The 18872-nt window shown below is 45.5% G+C and overlaps 1 protein-coding gene across 11 annotated transcripts in view; it reads left to right on the top strand.

The window, feature by feature from the left end:
- The window catches only part of ARHGAP32 (Rho GTPase activating protein 32), a 264246-nt gene that overhangs the window by 158696 nt on the left and 86678 nt on the right, over window positions 1-18872 (top strand). For all 11 annotated transcript variants that reach the window (XM_038167597.2, XM_072027728.1, XM_072027724.1 and 8 more), the window contains one exon: window positions 4455-4541. In XM_038167597.2, the coding sequence (XP_038023525.2) occupies window positions 4455-4541 (87 nt within the window). The remainder of the gene's footprint in view (window positions 1-4454; window positions 4542-18872) is intronic.

Below are 18872 nucleotides of genomic sequence, written 5' to 3'. Positions count from 1 at the left end.
AGCCTCAGAAGCAGATTTATGTAGTGCTCTTCCTTAATATCATTTTTTAAAGTTTTTGTAGTCTGAGGAGAGCCCACAATTGTGGTACAAAGCATAAAAATGATTGCATGAATCTCAAAGCTGTATTTTCACTACTTTTCTGTCTGTGGTAACACATGCTCATGAAACAGGGCTGCTCAAAAGCTGCCTCTGTTCTAAATGACGTCCTGACCGCAGTCACTAGTCCTTCCTTTTTCAGTCCCCACCTTTTTCAGTCCCTGTGTGGGGAGCATGGCAGGTCCCGCACAGGTTCACAGCAGGTTTGAAGCTGTGGAGCTGCAGACAAACAAATGAGACTTTAAAACTTTGCTGCTTTGCTCTGAGCACAGATCTGCTGGAGTTTGATGCGAGGATTATTCTTGGAGGGAGAGCAGAAGGGAGCTCCAAAGCCACTTTGGAGAGGACAGATGAGAGCGTTTGTTTTGCTCCTGCTAGCCCCTGCTCTGGGAGGTAAATGCACGAGCACAGTGCTGTGCTCGGTAAAACTACCAAGCTTTTCAGTGAGACGTCTGCATGTGCCATGTCATAACTAGCTTTCCCTCCTAGTTGCTGTGGTGTTGTTTATCTCTGCAAGAGGAGTGACCAATAAATCATCCCTGCAGGAGACTTCTGTAATCGCTGTCTTTATCTGCTGGCTTACTGGAGATGAGCTGCTTTTTCTCAGACAGTGGGAAGACAGCATGAACTAGAAGCATTTTGAAGCTAGTCCTGCCTGTAAATACTATCAGTAAAGTCTTGGTTAGCAAGCACTGCTCTTTTTTTTTTTTTTTGGCAAAATTATATGAACAAGGTATGTAACTTAATTTTGTCTTCCAACTTAGGAAGGTGAAACTTGCTATTTCAGAGTGGGTACAGTGAGGTTGTGATCGTTTCATCAGCTGTGTCCTGCTCTTGGAAATCTTTGCTGCTCTTTGGTTTATTATCGTTCCCATTGTTGGGCAGTTACCCGTTGTTCATTGCATCAGGCATCACTACAGCTCTACTGGTCAGCAGCACAAAGCGACACCGTCTGCTTTTGCAGGAAGAATTCCTCACCTGCTCCGGGGTTTAGCACATCAGTTCTTTGGTGGTCTGTGCTGACAGGCAGAGTGGAGACTCACAGGTTGTCTTTAGCCATGTAAAGGAAAATTTCAATGATACTTTGACATAAATTTTACTGCACCTGTCCATTGTAGGATGTCTTGTTTGTAAGATACACATCAGGAGGAAAGGCTTTTAAATATTGTGGAAGCAATGATTTTTGAACAGCATTAATGTATATCAAAATAAAGATTAGGCCACATCGGAGCAGGGAGCATAAGTGAATCTTCCAGGGTGTTTTGCTGCGAGGATAGTCACGTTACAAGACAAACCCAACAGATTTCCCTGTGTACACAATTCTGCTCACTGTCCCTCAGCAGTCATGAGGCTGGCTGCAGGAAGAGGGGCAGTCACTGAGCTTCTACAGTTTTTCTCTGAAATAAGGCACTTCCATATATGTAGGGCAGTACAATGGGTTTAAAATACCACTTCTCACCACTGGCAGATTAGAGAGAGAAATTACTGAGGAATTGACCCATCGTGTCACACCGGGACTTGGAACAAAAATACTGTACTGGTTGATAATGTTATGCAGATTACTGCAGCCCCTGTGCAGGTGTTTTTGTTTGTTTTACAGGACACGTAAAACAGCTTAGGAGTTTGTTTTGCGAGACGTGTGCTGGGATGTCACGTAAATGGCTCGAGGTAATAACTTGCTCCCTCTCCTCGGAATCCAGGGAGCTGTGCTTTCGGGCTGGCTCCTGCCCAGTGTCAGAGCATCCTCCCTGCAGCCAGACACCCCGGGGAGGTGTCTGCAGGTGCCTGGGTGCGATGCTGCAGGGGAGGGCCCTTGACAAGCGGCCCGAGATGAAGCTGCATGCTAGCAGGGGACCCTTGGGGCAGCAGGAATCAGTGGCAGTTTACCACGGTGCCTGGCTCCTTTCCTGGCATTTTACTGCCACAGGAAGCAGCACAATCCCGGTAGACCAGAGAAGTTCAGAGGAGAGCTGCCGAGCTGCTGAGGCCTCCAAGTGAGCGGAGCCATTCTGTGCTGTAGCACAAGCAGCACACCTTAGGCCAGGAGTCTGGCTAAATGGGGACTTTCAGAAGCATTAACATGAAAGCTAACTGCGTGGGTGTAAAGTCAATGAATATAAATCAGCCGGTTAATCCTCAGGTAGGTATGCTCTTTCAAATGGAAAATGATCTGAGTTTGCTGTAACCTAGTCCTCCTACACGCAGGGACCTCACGCCTCCGGATGATTCACTTTCTATTTCTGGAGAGATCGTGTGTGGACTTGGCTTGACATGAGTCCAAACTGGTGTGAATGGCAGCAAGATGCGAGAGGAAAGGTGATGCAATTCAACCTTTGTCTTAACTCGGCCCGTACCTTTTTCTACCCCGTCTCTTGTTGCACAAAATCAGGCCTTATGTGTGCCTTGTGTGTGCCCGGGGAGCCGCTGCAGTTGTGTGTGGCCAATTTCATGGCCTGGCTGTGCAGGTGGGCAGAGGCCGAGAAGCGATGTGCAGCCCTCGGGATGCGCTTTAGCACTGGTGAACTTTAAGGAAAGCAAGGCCTGAAATTTCGTTGTGGGCGGACAGAGTAGGTGTATGTACTCTAAATAAGCAGTGAGGAGATTAAAGGATGGAAACTTTTCTCCTTGAGTAGGAAACCCGCTTTTAATTGAACTGGAGCTCCCTGGAACCTGACACACGTGGAAAATATTTCCAGCCATGTATTAGCTTTCCTTTAACTGCATGCTTTGTTTTTTTGTTTTTCTTTGACTGTTAGTTTGAAAATATAGTAGCACTTGAAATATGAAATTTGATAGCAAAGAATGGTGATGAAGTGGTGGGGAATGTGCAATGCAGAAATAAATAATTGTATTTAATCACGTTTATGGCAGTGGGCCACGTACTGCTACACACATAGAAAAGTCAGTCTTACAAATCTTTAAAATTGTCTCCTTCTGGAATGCAATTTTTTAGGGTAAGTAAGCTCACAGATCCTCTGAAGCAGTTTGAAAGGTTTATATCCAGGGCTGTGCTGCACACCCGCTCATGGGGATGTGAGCGTGTGTAAAAATCTCCAAGTTCTCATTCGCTTTAGGGAAGAAAGTTCTCTTCAAAGGGGGAAATAAATTCTCCTTTGGTGGAACCAAAAGGCTGCCCAGAAGCTGAAAACAAAAAAGTGTGCTAAGGAAGTGGTACAAGAACTGCAAGAGTGGTTGAGGGAGATGCTTCATGTGTGTTCTGGAGAGGTGATTTGTGACGGAGCAAATTAGTGTCCTAATGGAGGTGACAGTGAGTGGATTCATCTTGAACAACTTGCACAGTGTTTTAAAACTTCCTATATCCCACTGCATAAAGAGCAACTTCAGTGAGCTTAAATGTTCTTAAAGGACACCAGTTAGGTCCAGTTTAGACTGAAAGTGCAAACTTTGCTTCTGTTACAAATCCTTTGATGGAAAGTTTTTATTTGCTCACCAAAAAACACTTCCACAAATGCCCATCCTGGTGGGAGTCAGGAGAGCAGCGACAGCTGGGTGCTGAGGGGCTGAGGCCTCATCCTGCTCGTGTGCCTCTGCTCTTTCTGCCCTGCTGAAGGATCTTCTCTCCCTAAAACAGCTTTTTGGAAGACATTTGTTTTATTGATTTCTTTTGCAAATGGTCTTAATTTGCATAGGATCAATTTGTAACTTCAGTTTCGGGTGAACTTAAGCCCCTGGAAGTGCAGGATATGAAGACCCCTGGGAGCAGCAGGGCCAGCCGAGGACTTGTTGTGGCTCTGTGTGCAGGAAGGACATGGTTAAATCTTCTCTCACCTCTAAGAAGAGCACGTCCTGGTGTTGTATTTAATGACTCTTTGCATCTGATGAATGGCACCATAAAACTCGCTATTGTGGTAAATTGCTTGACAGCACTGGAATTAGGATGTATGTTTTATTATCTAATGTCTGCCTGAACATACAAAATAAAAAATGAATAAAATTGAAGGGGATCACTGTTATCTGATGCATGAATATTTATGGAGATATTTTCAGTGAACAATTAATTTGCAGACTTCTAAGCAAGATGTTTAATCCCTGCCTTGAACAGTTTGCCTTCCTCTGATTGTTTTATTTTTGTACCATATTTTTTATTTTTAAACTGTCAGGGGAGATGCCAAAACCCAATGACATTAGAGGGTCTGTGCAAGGCATGAATGCTGAATGGTTTCTACCTGACGACTCCAGACAGACGAGCATTTCCCTGGTTCCCTGATACTCAGCATGTCTTGCAGCAAGTTGATGTGACTGTTGTGCTTCGTGCATTATTACATGGCTGGCTTATCCCTGCTCACTGACCTGGTCTTTCTCTCTCCCTCTTCTCCCCACCCCCTGCCTTGGTTTAGCTCTCGCTCCCGGAGGAACAGAATGAAGTGACGAGGAACGGCTGCGAATCCAAGGAGCTGGTCTACCTTGTACAGATCTCGTGCCAGGTAAATGCCACTTTTTCTCCCCCCACCTCGTTTTGCAGCCTGTGTTGCAGTATGTTTAGTGACAGCCTCGTAATATTTTGATATGGCACTTCTCTGCAGCGTGTGTGGATTTTTTCCCACTTCTCCACTAGCTCAGTCCTCAGAAGGATGCTGTCTGTGGTACTGTGACCAGCTAATTTTAAGGAAACAAAGGGAGCATCAAGAGGAGAAAATGAATCAGTTAAGCAAATAATCCCGGCTGCAGTTTGTGCAGAGCCACACGATTAACCCAGGGACACAAGCAGGCGTGCTCAGGCAGTGTGTGTGTGCCTGCCAGTCGTGGGGGCGTGCACGCCGACACACCAGGGATGTAAACAGATGAAATAAGTGAGCAAGACTGCCCGCCACTATTCCTGTCGATTAAGGCATGCTGCTGGGAGCCAGGAGCTGGGGACTCCGGATCCGTTCCCAGAAATGTCTCCAGACGGCTGATACGAAATTCTTTCGCTGCCTTTGCTACTGTGGTACCAAAATGCTGTGAGCAAATATTCTGCTGCCTTGTACCACAGATCCCATCTGATAGTGATGCTGTAAAATGCTACATACTGGGTTATCATGTTTTAATGTACCAAAGAAAATTGTTGTTTGTGGGAGACCTATTGCACTGGTAAACTCAATTGGGAGTTAATGCCTGTGAGGCTGTTTTCCTGGTCTCAGCATAGCAAGTCCTTTTCATCACGGTGATGTTATCCAGACCATAGCAATAGCTTCAATGACAGAGACAGACACTTCTCAGGTACTAAAATGAAGTGGACAGAGCAGACATGCCTGCGTTGTCTGCGCTGAGGTGTGTGAGGTAAGGGATTGCTTGCTGCTACACCGTGCCACCACAGTGCCAGTACTGCACAGACAGGCTGCAAATTTGCAGTGAAGTTGCTCCTCTGCATTACTCTGGGTGCATGCTGCTGTGGTGTGTTCAAAGACAGCTGAGGAGCAAAGCATCTTGCTCCGGTTTGAAGGTGGAGCTTGGCACAAGCAGAGCTGCAGCAGTGTGTAGGTAACGTGATAGAAACACGCGGAATAATTCTTCTCTGTTGTCAGGGCTTACAGTGCAAGAGCACTCACAGACACGTGTGTCTATATGTGCATATACAAGCGCTGCTCTTCAGAGAGGAAAGAGAGGCTGAGAGTGAACATCTCCTAAAATTGCCTGTGGTTGGCCAATTTGCTAGTAATGCTCTGGCCGAGCTGTAGCCAGTTTCATAAAAAAAATAATTGTTTTTTTAGAAAAGGAGTCCAGGCCAACAGGCAGCACTGCAAAGTGGACACGTGTCTGTGTCCCAGCCAAGAGCAGCGTAGTGACATACAATGGGATTTTTCTAGGGACTTAAGGAAATTGAAATTTCCATATATTTTGGGTCCTCACATATTTGGGACTTCATTCAAAGTGCTGTTTAGAGTTAAACTTCAAATTCGTTTCTGACTGACCGTTTCAGGTGGGCCACTAGAATGTACTGGCACTTGAAAACCGTCCGTTGCTTTAGAGCGGTTGTACTCTAGCCTCGGAGCACACCACTTCTGATCTTCCTGCGTACCTTACTGAGCTCTTTAAAGATTACCAGGACACCCTCAGGTATAGTTATGTTTTTAAACCCTGCAGAACGCGTAAGCACAGGAGCAAGCCCCCGGAGTTGCAGAGAGCCAGCGTGAGGCACAGATGGTGCCTTGATGGAAGTGAGCCCAGCTGTCCAGCAGTTGGGCTGATACTTCTGGCAGACCCTGAGGTGCTTCTCAGGGATGTTTCTGAGACTACAGAGGAGATCTGATTTCTCCGGGGACAGTGTGGTGAGTTTTCTGCCTTGCCCAAGGCAGGTGCTACTTTGCAGGCAGACTTAACCGAGCTGCTGCCCAGTAGATCCAGAGGCTGCGAATCATGCCCAGCTGCTGAGTTGTCACTTTCTTTTTCAGTGTTTTACTAAACTAAAATGAAAGCACTGGGAGTTGGCCTTATCACTTTAAAGGATGGGCACAGACCCAGCCACCTTTTCATTTAGTAATCCAACTATCTAGGGTTTCTCCACACCCAGAGTTTGTGATTCATCTCTGGCGTTAGTCTGTCCTTGCCTCTCAGATGCTTACAAAGCTGAGAAACTTGTGGCATCTGGATTCAATGAAAGGAAAGGCATGGAAGGAGCTGCACAGCTGAGTATCATTTCTACCGTGAAGATACTTCACCCCTGACATCTCGTGGCCTCTCCTAATGTCCAGGGAAATATTCCATGCTGTCACACGCTGGATACCAGCGGTGTCTGGATGGATTTGGCTCCACATTCGAATTAAATGGGAGGTGTGAAATAGCTCATGGAATGATAGTGCAGTGGGGAGAAATTTTGGCAAGACACGTTTGTATCAGGCCAAAAATACTGAAGGAGGGAGGAAAAAAAAGCCTATAAAACAAATTTTACTTTGCTTGCCCTTCGGATATGCTACTAGCATTGGTGTTCAGCCTACTGCAACAGCTTGCAAGTCTCCTTGATTTCTCTCGTGGGCACAGAGAAAAGTGATTCTGTTAATTAGGGCTAAATCTGTATAAATTTCAAAGCTTTAAGATAGTTATGATTTGTTGCAAAAACAAGAGTGTGGTGAAGAGCAATGGCATGTGGCCATCCTGGCAACTTTAGATTACAAACTTTAGAGAAATAAGCTGAAAAGCCTGGCTCTGGGATCGATCACGTTGTACTACTGTGCCTTGCCCAATTTGGACTGTATGCAGATACAATCTGTGTGCTGTGTGGTCCATAAAAAGACATTTATTTTGTTATTTTGCTCTGTAGCAGACAACAAACCCAAAGCTTTTGAACATTAGACTTTTAAAGTATCCAGCTCAGCTTTAGCTGTGTTTGGCAGACTACAATTCGGCATTTACACTAAGGAAATTCTATCCCACTCTTTCCCATCTGTAAGTATAATTTTAGTGGTGTAAAGAGAATTATTGTTTGATGACTCTTTTGCAAAACCTTCCCAAATAACGTTTAAAAAAAAATGTTGAGATGTGTTTGTGACACATTTCTGCTGCAAGTCAGCTTGTGAAATACAAGCTTTGTGTGAGGTTCAGAGGGGTTTTTTAAAGTCTCTATTCAGCTTTCCTTCTACTTAGAGATCTCAAAAAATTAATCCAGGTTATTAGCTCTTAAGAAGAAGTGGGAATATATAGAAAGCTATTCCAAGGGGTTTTGAAAAGTGGAAAGACGGGATTCTTCTTTTGATTGCTTGGAACAAATTCAATCATGAAGACTAACAGATGACTAAGGTAGGTTTTTAAATTTTGTTTGAAAGATCCAATTTTTGTTTTGTTTCTTAGAGCAATGACGGTGGAGTTAGCTTTTTTTCCAAGGAAGATTTCACTGTTTAACTTTCACTCGTTTCCAGGAGATTGCTTTCAGGACATGCACAGTTCCTGCTGTTGACAGATCGCTATTACTGAAGTGAATATGAATAAAATCCCTTTCTATGATGAAAGAAGGGTGGTTGGGAAAAAAAAAAGAAAAAAAAAAGACTCGTAAGCAATCTACAAATGCTTGAAATCTGAGGAAAGGTTTCTGGGAAAAGGAATCCTGTTTTGAGGTTGCTCTTTCCCAGAGCACAGACGGTATGCCACGTGCATTTTGGCTAGGAAGGAAAACGCCTTTTAGGAATGGTAGAGATGTTTTTTTTTTGTGTGTAGGAAATGGAGAAGCATAAAATGCTGGGATGGGGGATGTGAGGACTGTACCTGTGAACCTTCAGAACTCTGCAGGCAGTTAACTGTCATCTTTAACCACGGACGTTAAAGGACCACAGAGGATGTCTGAGGCCTCGCTGAGTTTGTGCTGTACCTGTAGACTGTGAAGGTCCACTGACAGCATCTGCAATTCTTGCTGATTTCCACAGGGATAAGCAAAGAATTTACAAGGTCTGCAACACATTTAAAAGGGGTTACTATGTGTCTTGAGAATAAATCAACAAGAGTAAGAGCCTGCAAAAAGGTTGAAATAGGCTAATCCATCCAACATGTTTTGTTGAGTTGTAAAGCAGGCTGAAAATCTGCCTTTTTAATGTTTTTAGATTTGCCTGTGTGACATTACAGCAGCAACTCCCTGCATACACGCTTAAGTATTATAATGTAAGAATGGCTAGTCTAAGCTGTTATTCTGAAGAACAACAGAAACATAAAAAGCATGTGCTACTCATTGCAGTGTGAGGTCTGTGGTGTTTCAATGCCACAAACACCATTTTTGTGAAATTCGGAATGGCAGGGAGAGAACAAGAGAAAAGTTGTGAAAATATTCTAAGGTAGACCTTAAATTCTAGATATCACTTATGCTTTTTATCCTTCATTTTCCTTATCACTGATTATCATTGTTGAAACAGAAATGACAGGCACTAGAAACCAGAAAAGACAGACCATGCAGGCCTGGGTGATGTTCAAAAAATCTTAGGCCTAGATCTCATGATAGTCCCTGAAACACAGCTTGACTGCTGTGATCCCAGAACAAAGCCACACTACATCCTCTGTTTCCTGGGTACTTTTAATGGGATAATGCCAACTTCCTGCAAAGGCAGACTTTTTGCTGCAACCTAGGTGGATTTCTAAGGCTGTTCTGAAGGCAGGAAGCTCTCATGGTCCAAGCGGGGTTTTTTTCCATTTTTCTGCTCTCATTTGCAGACCTCGCACTGGCAGTAAGTTGAGCCACACAGCTTTGTTGTATAGGATGCACAGTGCTTTGCGCTGTTCCTGTTATTTGTTCGGCGCAGCCATTGCTGTCTGTGCTACATTCAATTTGATTGATAGAATAAGGTCTCTGATGTACTGGGTGAAGGCATTTACGCAAATCTACGCCCCTTGTATCTCCCAGCTCTGCCTTGCAGGAGATTCAAGCTCGGTATCTTCTCTCTGAAGAACTGTATTTGCAAAACCCTGAAGGCAACCCCATCCAGCGTTCCATGGCTGGAAGCATGGTCGCAATAATAAGGGTTTTAGGGGCAGCAGGGAGGATGCCAGGAAAAAATGGGATCCAAGTAGGAAGAACAGTCAGGACTCCCCATCCTGGGTGGTTTGTGGGGAGAGAAGAGTGGAATATAGTTTCACAGAAGCAAATGTCTTACTCAGACTACTAATGTCTAAAGTATGGTTTGCTGATTCCATCTGCCTGTGATAGTCCATGCTAAAAACCACAAACTGCTTGCAGTAGGATTTTTGAGTCTAGCATTCAAAAACTTTTTGTATGATTGTTTTTTCTCTGAAGGGCTTGTTCTTCAATATATAATAGGTTTGTCTTGTGCGACTGAGGCTCAAACACCTAGAGAAGAGTCACTGAGTAAGTACTGCAAAATTTGCTCCTGTGAAAAGCTACAATTCTTGAAACAAATGGGGCTCTAAGGGCCAAATTCTAACACACACATACATGATTTTGTGTGTGTGTGTATATATATATATATATATATATATATATATGTATATATATATATATATGTATATATGTATATATATATATATACATATATATATATATACAAAGAGAAAAGCTAGTCTCATCTGTGTTAATGGGGTAGATCTATGTTGGAGCATCCCAACTGGGTCCTACTCAGTGCAGAGTCTGTTCCTCAGAGTATGTGTTACCTGCTTCTGCTTTCTTAACGTAGAATTTGCTGCCTTTGTTGTTTCAGGAAGATTTTGCTAAATAAAAGCAGTTACCCTGTCATTTTATTGTGTAGTAAATTCAGGTGATGCTTCACACCATGCCTGTTGCAGTCAGGCTGCAGCCTGCTGCCCTCAGCTGTGTATCCTCACTCCTTCCACTTGAGGTCCAGTGACCATGGAGCTGCTGGATGAGTCCTGCCAGGGACGAAAACCAAATCCTCCCTCCTCCCCACCCCCCGTGGCTGGTGGCAGTGGTGGTACAGCCAAACTGAAGTAGGTGCAAAACGGACATGCACTGAACTACGAGGGTGTGCCCTGGTTTCATAGCGTATTTATTAGCTGCTTTGTACAGGCAGTGCATAGGGACCCACAGTATGTGCTAAAGCTTTGTCTGTTCAGGAGGGTTCAGGAAAGGTACGCTGGTTTAAAACACAGGTCACAGTCGTGGCCTTTCCCCCTTGCTTGTTTTCTGCGCTTCTTTTCTGACGCTGCTCCCACTTGCCTGAAGGTAACAGCAACAAAATGCCTGGAGAAATCTAACTTCCATCACCAAGTTTGCCTGTGAGTCTTAGGTACCTCACATGCTTGCATGTGTTTGAAAAGCCCTGTTGTGATACCAAGTATTTATTTCTAAGTCCCCCAAAACTTTTAAAATCCTGACCACAGGCCTTTATGGATCAAGTATTTCTAGGCTGTCCCTCCAGATGCTCTCAGACATGGAAACCTCTGCCTTAAGCATTTCTAGGGGGAGAAGGGTTTATGCTAGTCAAAATAAAGCAACTAAAATCCTTGTTCCCACAGTGCTAATCCATCACTTGATGTGCTGTGCTTGAGTGCTTGCTCGTAGGCCATATATGCCTTCTGCTCTCAATAGCACTAAATAAAAGTGAAGGACAATAGTAGCTGGGGTTAATAAGGAACGTATGAGGCTGGCAAGCAGACTGAAAAGAGCTGCTGGGCTATGTTCAAAGCTTGGGAAATGCCAAAACACTGGCAAGGTAGCGTTTTTGAGAAACTTGGGTCTGTTCCAGGCGTTTTGAAAGTGAAGTAGCATCTGTAGGGAAGAGAGAGAAAGTACTGAATTGCATCGGAAGCCTTTAAAACTGCATAATTAACATCTATTACTGTGTAGCTGTTAGTATAATACTAAAGGATAAATTCATTCAATAATTAGGCTAATAATCATTAAGGACAAGGATCTGACTGACTGTTCTTTGGAGTTTTGCCACCCGACAGTGATTTGGGTAGGGCGGCACTCCCGTCAGCCAGGATTAACGCTGTGCTGCGCTGCCTCCTTCCCTTTTGTAAAAACACACCCTGCACTGTTCTTGCTCTGCTCGCCATGGCATTTATATACAGCTCCCATTAACCAGAGTGGTTTGGACATGTGTGACAACGGAGGTAGCAGTTCTGAGGCGAAGAGGAGCTCTCTGCACCGTGTGGCACTGCCTTTTAGTCTGAAGCTTACAGGAGGCACTCGGCGGAATGGCTGCGTGGGGACCGAGGGGTGCTGGCAGGACGGCTTCCAAGGCTCACACTGCTTGCTCGCTTTCATCAATTGCAGTGTATTTGTGCTCCTCAGGACTCTGGAGTGGACACATGGAAGCCAGCCGCTGTGTGCAGTGCTGGGTGGGCTGTGATGGATCCGGGAGCAGCACAGCACTGACCTGCAGCAGCACCGCAGCTCTGGGGTCTCGTTGTCCCACTGCAGGGTCACTCCTGTCCCAGCCACAGAGCAGTCAGTGCTCCTGTGTGTGTGAGTCTGTCCACTGGTAACAGGAGGTGAAAGACAGCTGGGGGTTGGTATTTCATTTCTCCGTTCTGGCACTTGGATTTTTCCCTATTTAAATGTGTGTTTTGAAGGTCAGCGTGGGCCTTTCTTGTTCTGGACTCTCTGTGCTTCAGATGCAGTAACAGGGTTCTAGCTGTGCATGGGTTTTGGATTGAATGATTTATTTCTTGCGTGACAGTGCAGAGATAAATATTATCATGGAACTGCTTATGCTATGGCAAATCCCTTCAGCAGGTGCACGTGTAGATGCATTTCAAGCTGTCCCTTTGGTATGCCAAAGACAGAGGCTGGCTCTGCTCTGTTAACGGCTTCAGCTTCCAGCTCTAGCAGAGAAGAGGTCTGGTGAATTTATTTGATGGTGTTTTTTACTGGGGAAGGAGGATATCTAAAAATGGTCACTGTAAGATAACAGCCTGGCACTTCCTCAGGCTTGCATCGGACTGAGCTGCTGTCTGGTATCTGTGAAGGAGCCGGTGGGTGCTGCAGGGCAGCAGCAGCCCCGTGTGCCTCAGGTGCTTCTCTGCGATGGAAACCCAGCTGAGGGAGGCTTCAGTGTAGTCCTGCTCTAGAAAGGGAAGTGGAGCAAGAGGGAGAATTACTTCTTGGAATGAAACACCGAATGGCATGAACGTGCTGCCATGAAGGTTTCTGAAGCAGGAGAGGCTTTTAGGATGATGTGGTGGTTTGTTATCGGCGTGTCCTTTGGGCGTTTTGCCTTCAGAGAGAAAGCTCTGAATTAGAGAGATCCATCTTGTTGTATCTAAATTGCATTCTATTTAGCTCTGAAGCAAGAGTGAAAATCGGTGTTGAAATTTAAGAGGACAGGGTAGCGATTATGGTTTCTTTCTGCCAGCGCTGCCTTTTGGCAGGCTCTGCTGTCACGGGGCGCTTTGTGGACGAGGCAGGGCCCGGCCACAGATTGCAGAGAGCGCTTGGCTCACAGTGCTCTGCAGAGACGTCGATTCCTGCCCCATAGCTAGACAAGTGGAAATGCATGGCCGAGGAGCAGCATGTCTGCACTTTGGCTTCTTTTACAACTTCTCCAAGAGCCACTTTTGGCTCAGATCCAAACTGAGAGGAGGACTGTGGTGGATGCTTCTGGTTTTCTGAGCTGCGCTGATGTTTATTCCTTGTGGAGGTTGAACACGTGCACTTGTAACAGCAATATGACAGTGCCTGTGTCTTTGGGAGAGTCAACAGCCATTTGGGACAGGTAACAAAGCCGTTTGTGCAGTTCAGTCCTTTGATCAGCCAGCAGAGCAGTGAAATGGGCTGAGCACAGCCAGTTCAACCCCGTGCTCCCTCTGACATTACAGAGTGCTTTGACTCGTTGCATTTGAAAATGAAGAAGGGCTTCATTAGCAGCTGGGCCAGCCGAGACCTATTTCAGCATTATAAAGAGGAGATGCTGTACTTGGCAGCTTGGTCCTTGTTTTCTGGCTGTAAGGTCAGAAAGAGCCTTTAACACTGTAACTGGTTTTCTCTCAAGGAAATGTCAATATCTGCACTTTAAGGAAGTTTTGTAGCTAGCCTTGAAGCTGTTACTGTGAAGACTGTGTGTGCAGGAAATGAAGGAAATCCCTTTGGATGTCACAGCTTAAATTTTGAGACTTGACACTAAAATTATTACTCATTTTAAAGCTTTCCAAAGCTGATCAGCCTGTCTGGGAGAAAGACATTGAAAAAGGACAGAGAAGACACCTCCTTGGTGTTTTGTTTTATTTTGTTGGTGATAATCCCTTAAATAAAGCCCCGGAGAGACTGAGGACACGTGCATGTCTTAGCAGTGTGGCTGGGCTGCAGTAGATGAGCTGGCAAAGGGAGCGTAGAAGCAGAATAACCCAAGGTTGGTGCAAGCAAGGGGTGTCCCTCGGTCCTGCTCACCACCAGCCCCGGCAGGGCTGCAGAGCTCCAAACGGAGGCACCGGGCTGCCGCCTGCTGCCATAGCGGGGCTGGGGCCCCCAGAGCTTCGTGCTGTGTCCTTTCTGAGCAGGGACAGAGATGTGAGCTCTTAGCTCTAATAACAGCTGAGCGAGCATCAGAAAAAAGGCGAGGTGAGCCTGGTTACAACGCCTCAGACCCAAAGGATTTGCATGTTGATAGACTTCATCTGCCTTGGAAGAGCCTCCCTTAACTTGCAGGCAGCAGCTTCCTTGGACATAAGGTGGAGGGGGTGCAGCGTTTTCATTGTTTGTAGCGGGTCTTTGACATCACTGAACAAAGGGGCAAAATTCTCAGTCTGGGATGTTTGGAAAAGCTCTGTCCTACCAGTCACTCTGACTGCACCTTGATGAGCTGAAGCCTGATGGTGTAGAGAAAATCTGTAATTGAGTTGGTTTGGTAATAAAACCCCGATATTGTCTTCTTCAATAACTAGAGGTGCAATAAGATTTGTTTAAAAAAAAAAAAAAAAGAAAGAGAGTTTTCCTTTGAATGAAGTAAATCCTTCATAATTGCATCTCTTTTGTTCTAGTTTGATGGAACATAAAATTAATATTAAGTTAATAAATGCTTATCTTCTGATTACAGCGAGTACAGTGCTATCAAATAACCTAGCTGTTTGCCTGCTCTTTTATGCAGATGTGCTTATCAGGGGAAACGGCTTCATCACACATCCCAACTGGCTTTTGAGGCAGGATCTCTGCCCCAGTGGTTAGATCTCCCCAGTGCAGTGCCACAAAATAGGCAGATTTTTGTTCTGGAGAAAACTTGTCCAGGAATCAGCAGCAGAATGCTCAGAGGGAACGTGATCAAGCTCAGTCCTTCAATCTTTGCACCCACTGGGGCTTTCCCTCAGCTACAGTCCGGACGGGTGCTCCCTGTCGCTGTGCTGTGCAGTTTATTGACCTAGTTCAGCGACCACTTGCAGCCTGAACCAACTCTCAGTTCATCGCAGGCCTGCTGCGGATTCCTGAGTTCTCCACTTCCTTGGCAGGGCTGAGAGCCTCCAGGCTTCAAAAGCTGCGAATGTGCAGACAGGCTGGGGGATGTGGCATTAAGCACAGTTGCCAGCTGATATTGTTAGGTGCCGTGGAGCAAGTTTGCAATCAAGAGCTCAGGCTTTGACAGATGAAGACGAGGGGACGGACTTTCTTTTTGTCTAATGATGCCTTTTTAACTGATCTGTGGTTTTTAAAAGTCCTGTGTTTACCTTAAACTTTGTGGTCTACCTTTTTAAAAGACCACGTCACAGATATTAGAGCATTAAAGATGGCCTGTCTTAAACATTTTGTCTCCTAGGTCTTGGCACCAATCTTCAGTGTTTCTTCCTGAGGCTGGTACAGGCAGCTGCCAAAAAAGCAGCTCTGTTTCCAATTTGGCTTCAGCCCCAGTTCTGTTAAGAAAACTTCTCCAAAGCTGCTTCTCCTTCTTGTGAAAGAGAAGTTTCTAAATTTCTAAATAGTGTTTCTCCTTCCTACCTGCTTTCCTCGAGTTTTGGTCAGCTGCACCTTTAACCCACCTGCTTGCTGGGGGGGCTTTCTGGCCTGTGCAATGACTCCAGCTCCCGATCCTTCACAGCATTTGTATCAGAGGCAGCTGGATGCCTTGCTGCACTGGTTTTTGTTTGTTTGTTTTACCTCCAAGCATGTTGGGTGCAGTTCAGGGCACAGGATATAGCCAGGTTTTGTCCTGAGGAGCTTCCCTTTTAATTGTAGGATTTCAGCGCTCCTTCTGCACCCTGCCAGGAGCCCCCTGCTCCTCACGAGCCCACTGCCCTCCTCTGGAACAGCCCCCAGGGAGGTCGGCTGGAAGCAGGCCCTGGGCTCAGGCACAAACTGCAGCGATGAGACCAGGAGGCGCAGGCTTAGGCAGAGAGAAGAAAGTGCTGGTCCCACAGCTGTGCCAGGTAGCAGGCTGTCTGTTCTGCTGATCCTCATCTCTCCAGGCAGATACGAGCACTTTCTGACCTCACTTGTGCCTACAACATGTTGCTGTTTGCTCCTAACTAATTTTTGGTGTTGTGTATGCTTACAGACTGTCTTCTGAAAAGCGCGGTTCAGCCACATGGCATATTTGCCTACCTTTCTCCTTAAACTATTAATGTGTGTTATCCCTATAGCCCTACCCAAAGCAGCAGGGGTAGGCAGAGAGGTTCCCTCTGGATCCTCTGCCAAATCCTGGGGAGCACAGGGCAGCGGGGGGCAGGAGCTGCCACATACCCCCAAAGAGCCTCTGCTGCTGCTCCCACCATGCCTGCGGGCAGATCCTGCTAGCAGTGCCTGCCTCCTTTTGTGGTGTCAAGGTAAACGGGTTTCTAAGGGAAGCCGTGTCAGATACAGCATGGTTTTAATTATTTTCTTGCTTCGGAGTTGCTGCTATTTTGTAAGAGATGTGCTGGATGTGCGTTCTGTTGCATGGCAACCGCAACTGGACTGCCTTGCCTTGGTTTTTCTTGTTTGCTTTTGGTTTGTTTTTTTCCCCAAAAAAAAGTTTGTTGGTTTTGGACCTACAAAATCTTTTCTCTGGCAATTAGTTTTAACGGAAACATGCTTCTGTCTTTTGATCACTTAAAAAACAAATCTGCCCTTTGCTTCAGTGATGTGCCCAAGAAACGAGATGTAAGAAAATCGAGCTCTGTATCCGCCTGAGCTGCTGTCACTGCAGCTAACCTCAGGCAAGTCATTCTGAAAGGTTTTCCTCTGGTTCAGTTTGGTTTACTAACCTCAGGCAAGTCATTTTCAAACGTTTTTTTTGTTTTGTTTTGCTTTGTGCAGTGCTTGCTTGCTTTGATGAAAAGTTGTTTCTCCTCTGTGGTTAAGTGCCCAGTAGCTAATAACACGTCTGGGACAGGGAGAAGTCAGTGCTGGCAGTATGCTTGGTGTCCCTATAATTCAGATGCATTCATTCCTTGCCTCGCTACCTGTAAGACGGCAGAAGTTTTGTTCCTGTTACTTAGCAGTTGGTCTTGTTAGCAGCTTTGAAGTATTTCCTTTGTGGCTGTAAGCTCATGTTGGGTTAGTACTTTAATTTTCTGGAGTGCAGAAGCGCCGTCCCCCACGCCGTGGGCGCCCTCCCTTTCACCCCTGTGTCCCTCTGTGACCCTTTGCTCCTGCAGTGTAATTTAACTAAAGAGATGATTGATACTGAATTGTTTGAATTATAACATGTCAGGAGAGCAGGGAGTTTCACTGAGATGCTGAGAGCTGTAAATCCTGTTTCAAGTTCATTAGGTCTCTGCTAGGCTGCCATTTAGAAATGGGCTTGCTGTAGAGGAAGCAGGTTGTTAAGATTTCAAATGCTGTACACACAGTGTGTTTGTGTTAGGTTGTTTCAGCATGCCCTTACTCCCCTGTACCTGTACAAAAGCAGCTGCCACCAAAGCCTGAGCCAGGTGCTTGCGGGCTGTCTGGATGCCTCGGGCAAAGCTTCCTCCAGAGTGATGGAGAAACCGCTGGAAGGTCAGGGCTAACTCCATCTGCACCCAGAAACATGCACAGGTCTGATCATGGTGAGTTTCCAAAATTGGTCAGAGCAAGCAGGAATAATACTGCTGTCATTCAGACCAGCTCTTGGGCAGCCTCGTGTTCCCCGTGGTTGTAGTGTTCCTATCTGTAATTGGAATCAGGGAGCACAAGGAAGGGCAGCATTCAGCGGCAGTGATTTCCACCAAAATGTCTTTTTCTCTACTGATTGCAATTAATTGATAACAAACTGATAATTAGTGCTGCAAGAGATTAATTTCTTTTGTGGAATAAGTTTTTTTCAGGATTCATGATATAAATATACCAGACTTCCTGCTTGCAGTCTGACGGTCCCTCCCTTCATCTTGTGATAGCTTTGGTCTCTTGCGTCCATGACTCCAGGTGGAGCCCAGAGGTTTTCCTCTTGCTATCATCCTCACCTTATTTAAAGCTCCCTCCTCTCCACATTTTATTTTCTTCTAAACATAAGTATGTGCAGCTGCCTGACAGCAGAATGGCTGTCATGCTGCAAACTGTCCATGCTACCTGAACAGCCCAGGTCCCCCCAGAAGCGAGAGTGAGCATCCATCCATGGCCTCAAGGTGAGACCTGGAAGTGTGGTAGCCAAAAAGCCTTAAACTGCTGACTGAGTACTTCCATTCAGAAGTGAAGTAGCATTATGCTGCCGTAGTGCAAACCTGCTTTAAGTTTTAAAGTTCTACAATTTCCCTAAAGTTGTAATAATAACACTAGAAGGTGTGAAATCATCCAAGACATTTTGGTAAACAGACTTAAGCTTAGATAAAGCCACCTACAGCACCAGCTAAACACACTTCCTGTGTAAGCTCCAAGTGGTGGATTTTATCAGTCTTGTTTTCTGTTTTGACTAAATTTCTAAGCCGTTTTCCAGTGTGACTTGTATTTAAAAAATAAAAAGGGGGCTTAAGGGTCAGGCTGGAATAACATACAGAACCCAAGACCCAGACAGTTGTAAAAGTCACCCACATGGCAGAGTTGAACTCTGCGGGTGGATGCTGGCATGCTTCCAGCTGTTCAATACGTGGTGTTTTCTTACTGCAGGGTCAAACTGAAGTGACTTTTGCCATATACTTTCATCTCATTTTCTGGTCTCGATCTCCATGTGGACTGGTAAGGTTCGTGAGAGCGTCCATGTGATTTCTCTCAGGAACTGAGCATTTGAACCAGAAAAGAAAGGTCTATCCCTGTCTTAAAGTAAATAAATCATAGGTGCAACAAAGAAAACATACTCAGAGCGTGGGACAGGAAAGTTGTGCGTGCTGGAGGTCAGTAGCACTTGGGCTTGAAGATGCATTGATGGACAAAAAGAAGCCCTATCTGGGCAGATTTAGATAGATTCAGCTGGAAACGGCCTTTTTCTTACATAGTGGAGAGGGGAGTTTTGTAAATCATTATTATAAAACTTGAGCATATCTGTTTGCTAAATGAACCGTATCAC

The sequence above is a fragment of the Anas platyrhynchos genome, chromosome 25 (assembly GCF_047663525.1).
Source record: "Anas platyrhynchos isolate ZD024472 breed Pekin duck chromosome 25, IASCAAS_PekinDuck_T2T, whole genome shotgun sequence".
Lineage (NCBI taxonomy): Eukaryota > Metazoa > Chordata > Aves > Anseriformes > Anatidae > Anas > Anas platyrhynchos.
The sequence above is the reverse complement of the archived record's forward strand: the minus strand, read 5'-3'. Positions and strand labels throughout refer to the sequence as shown.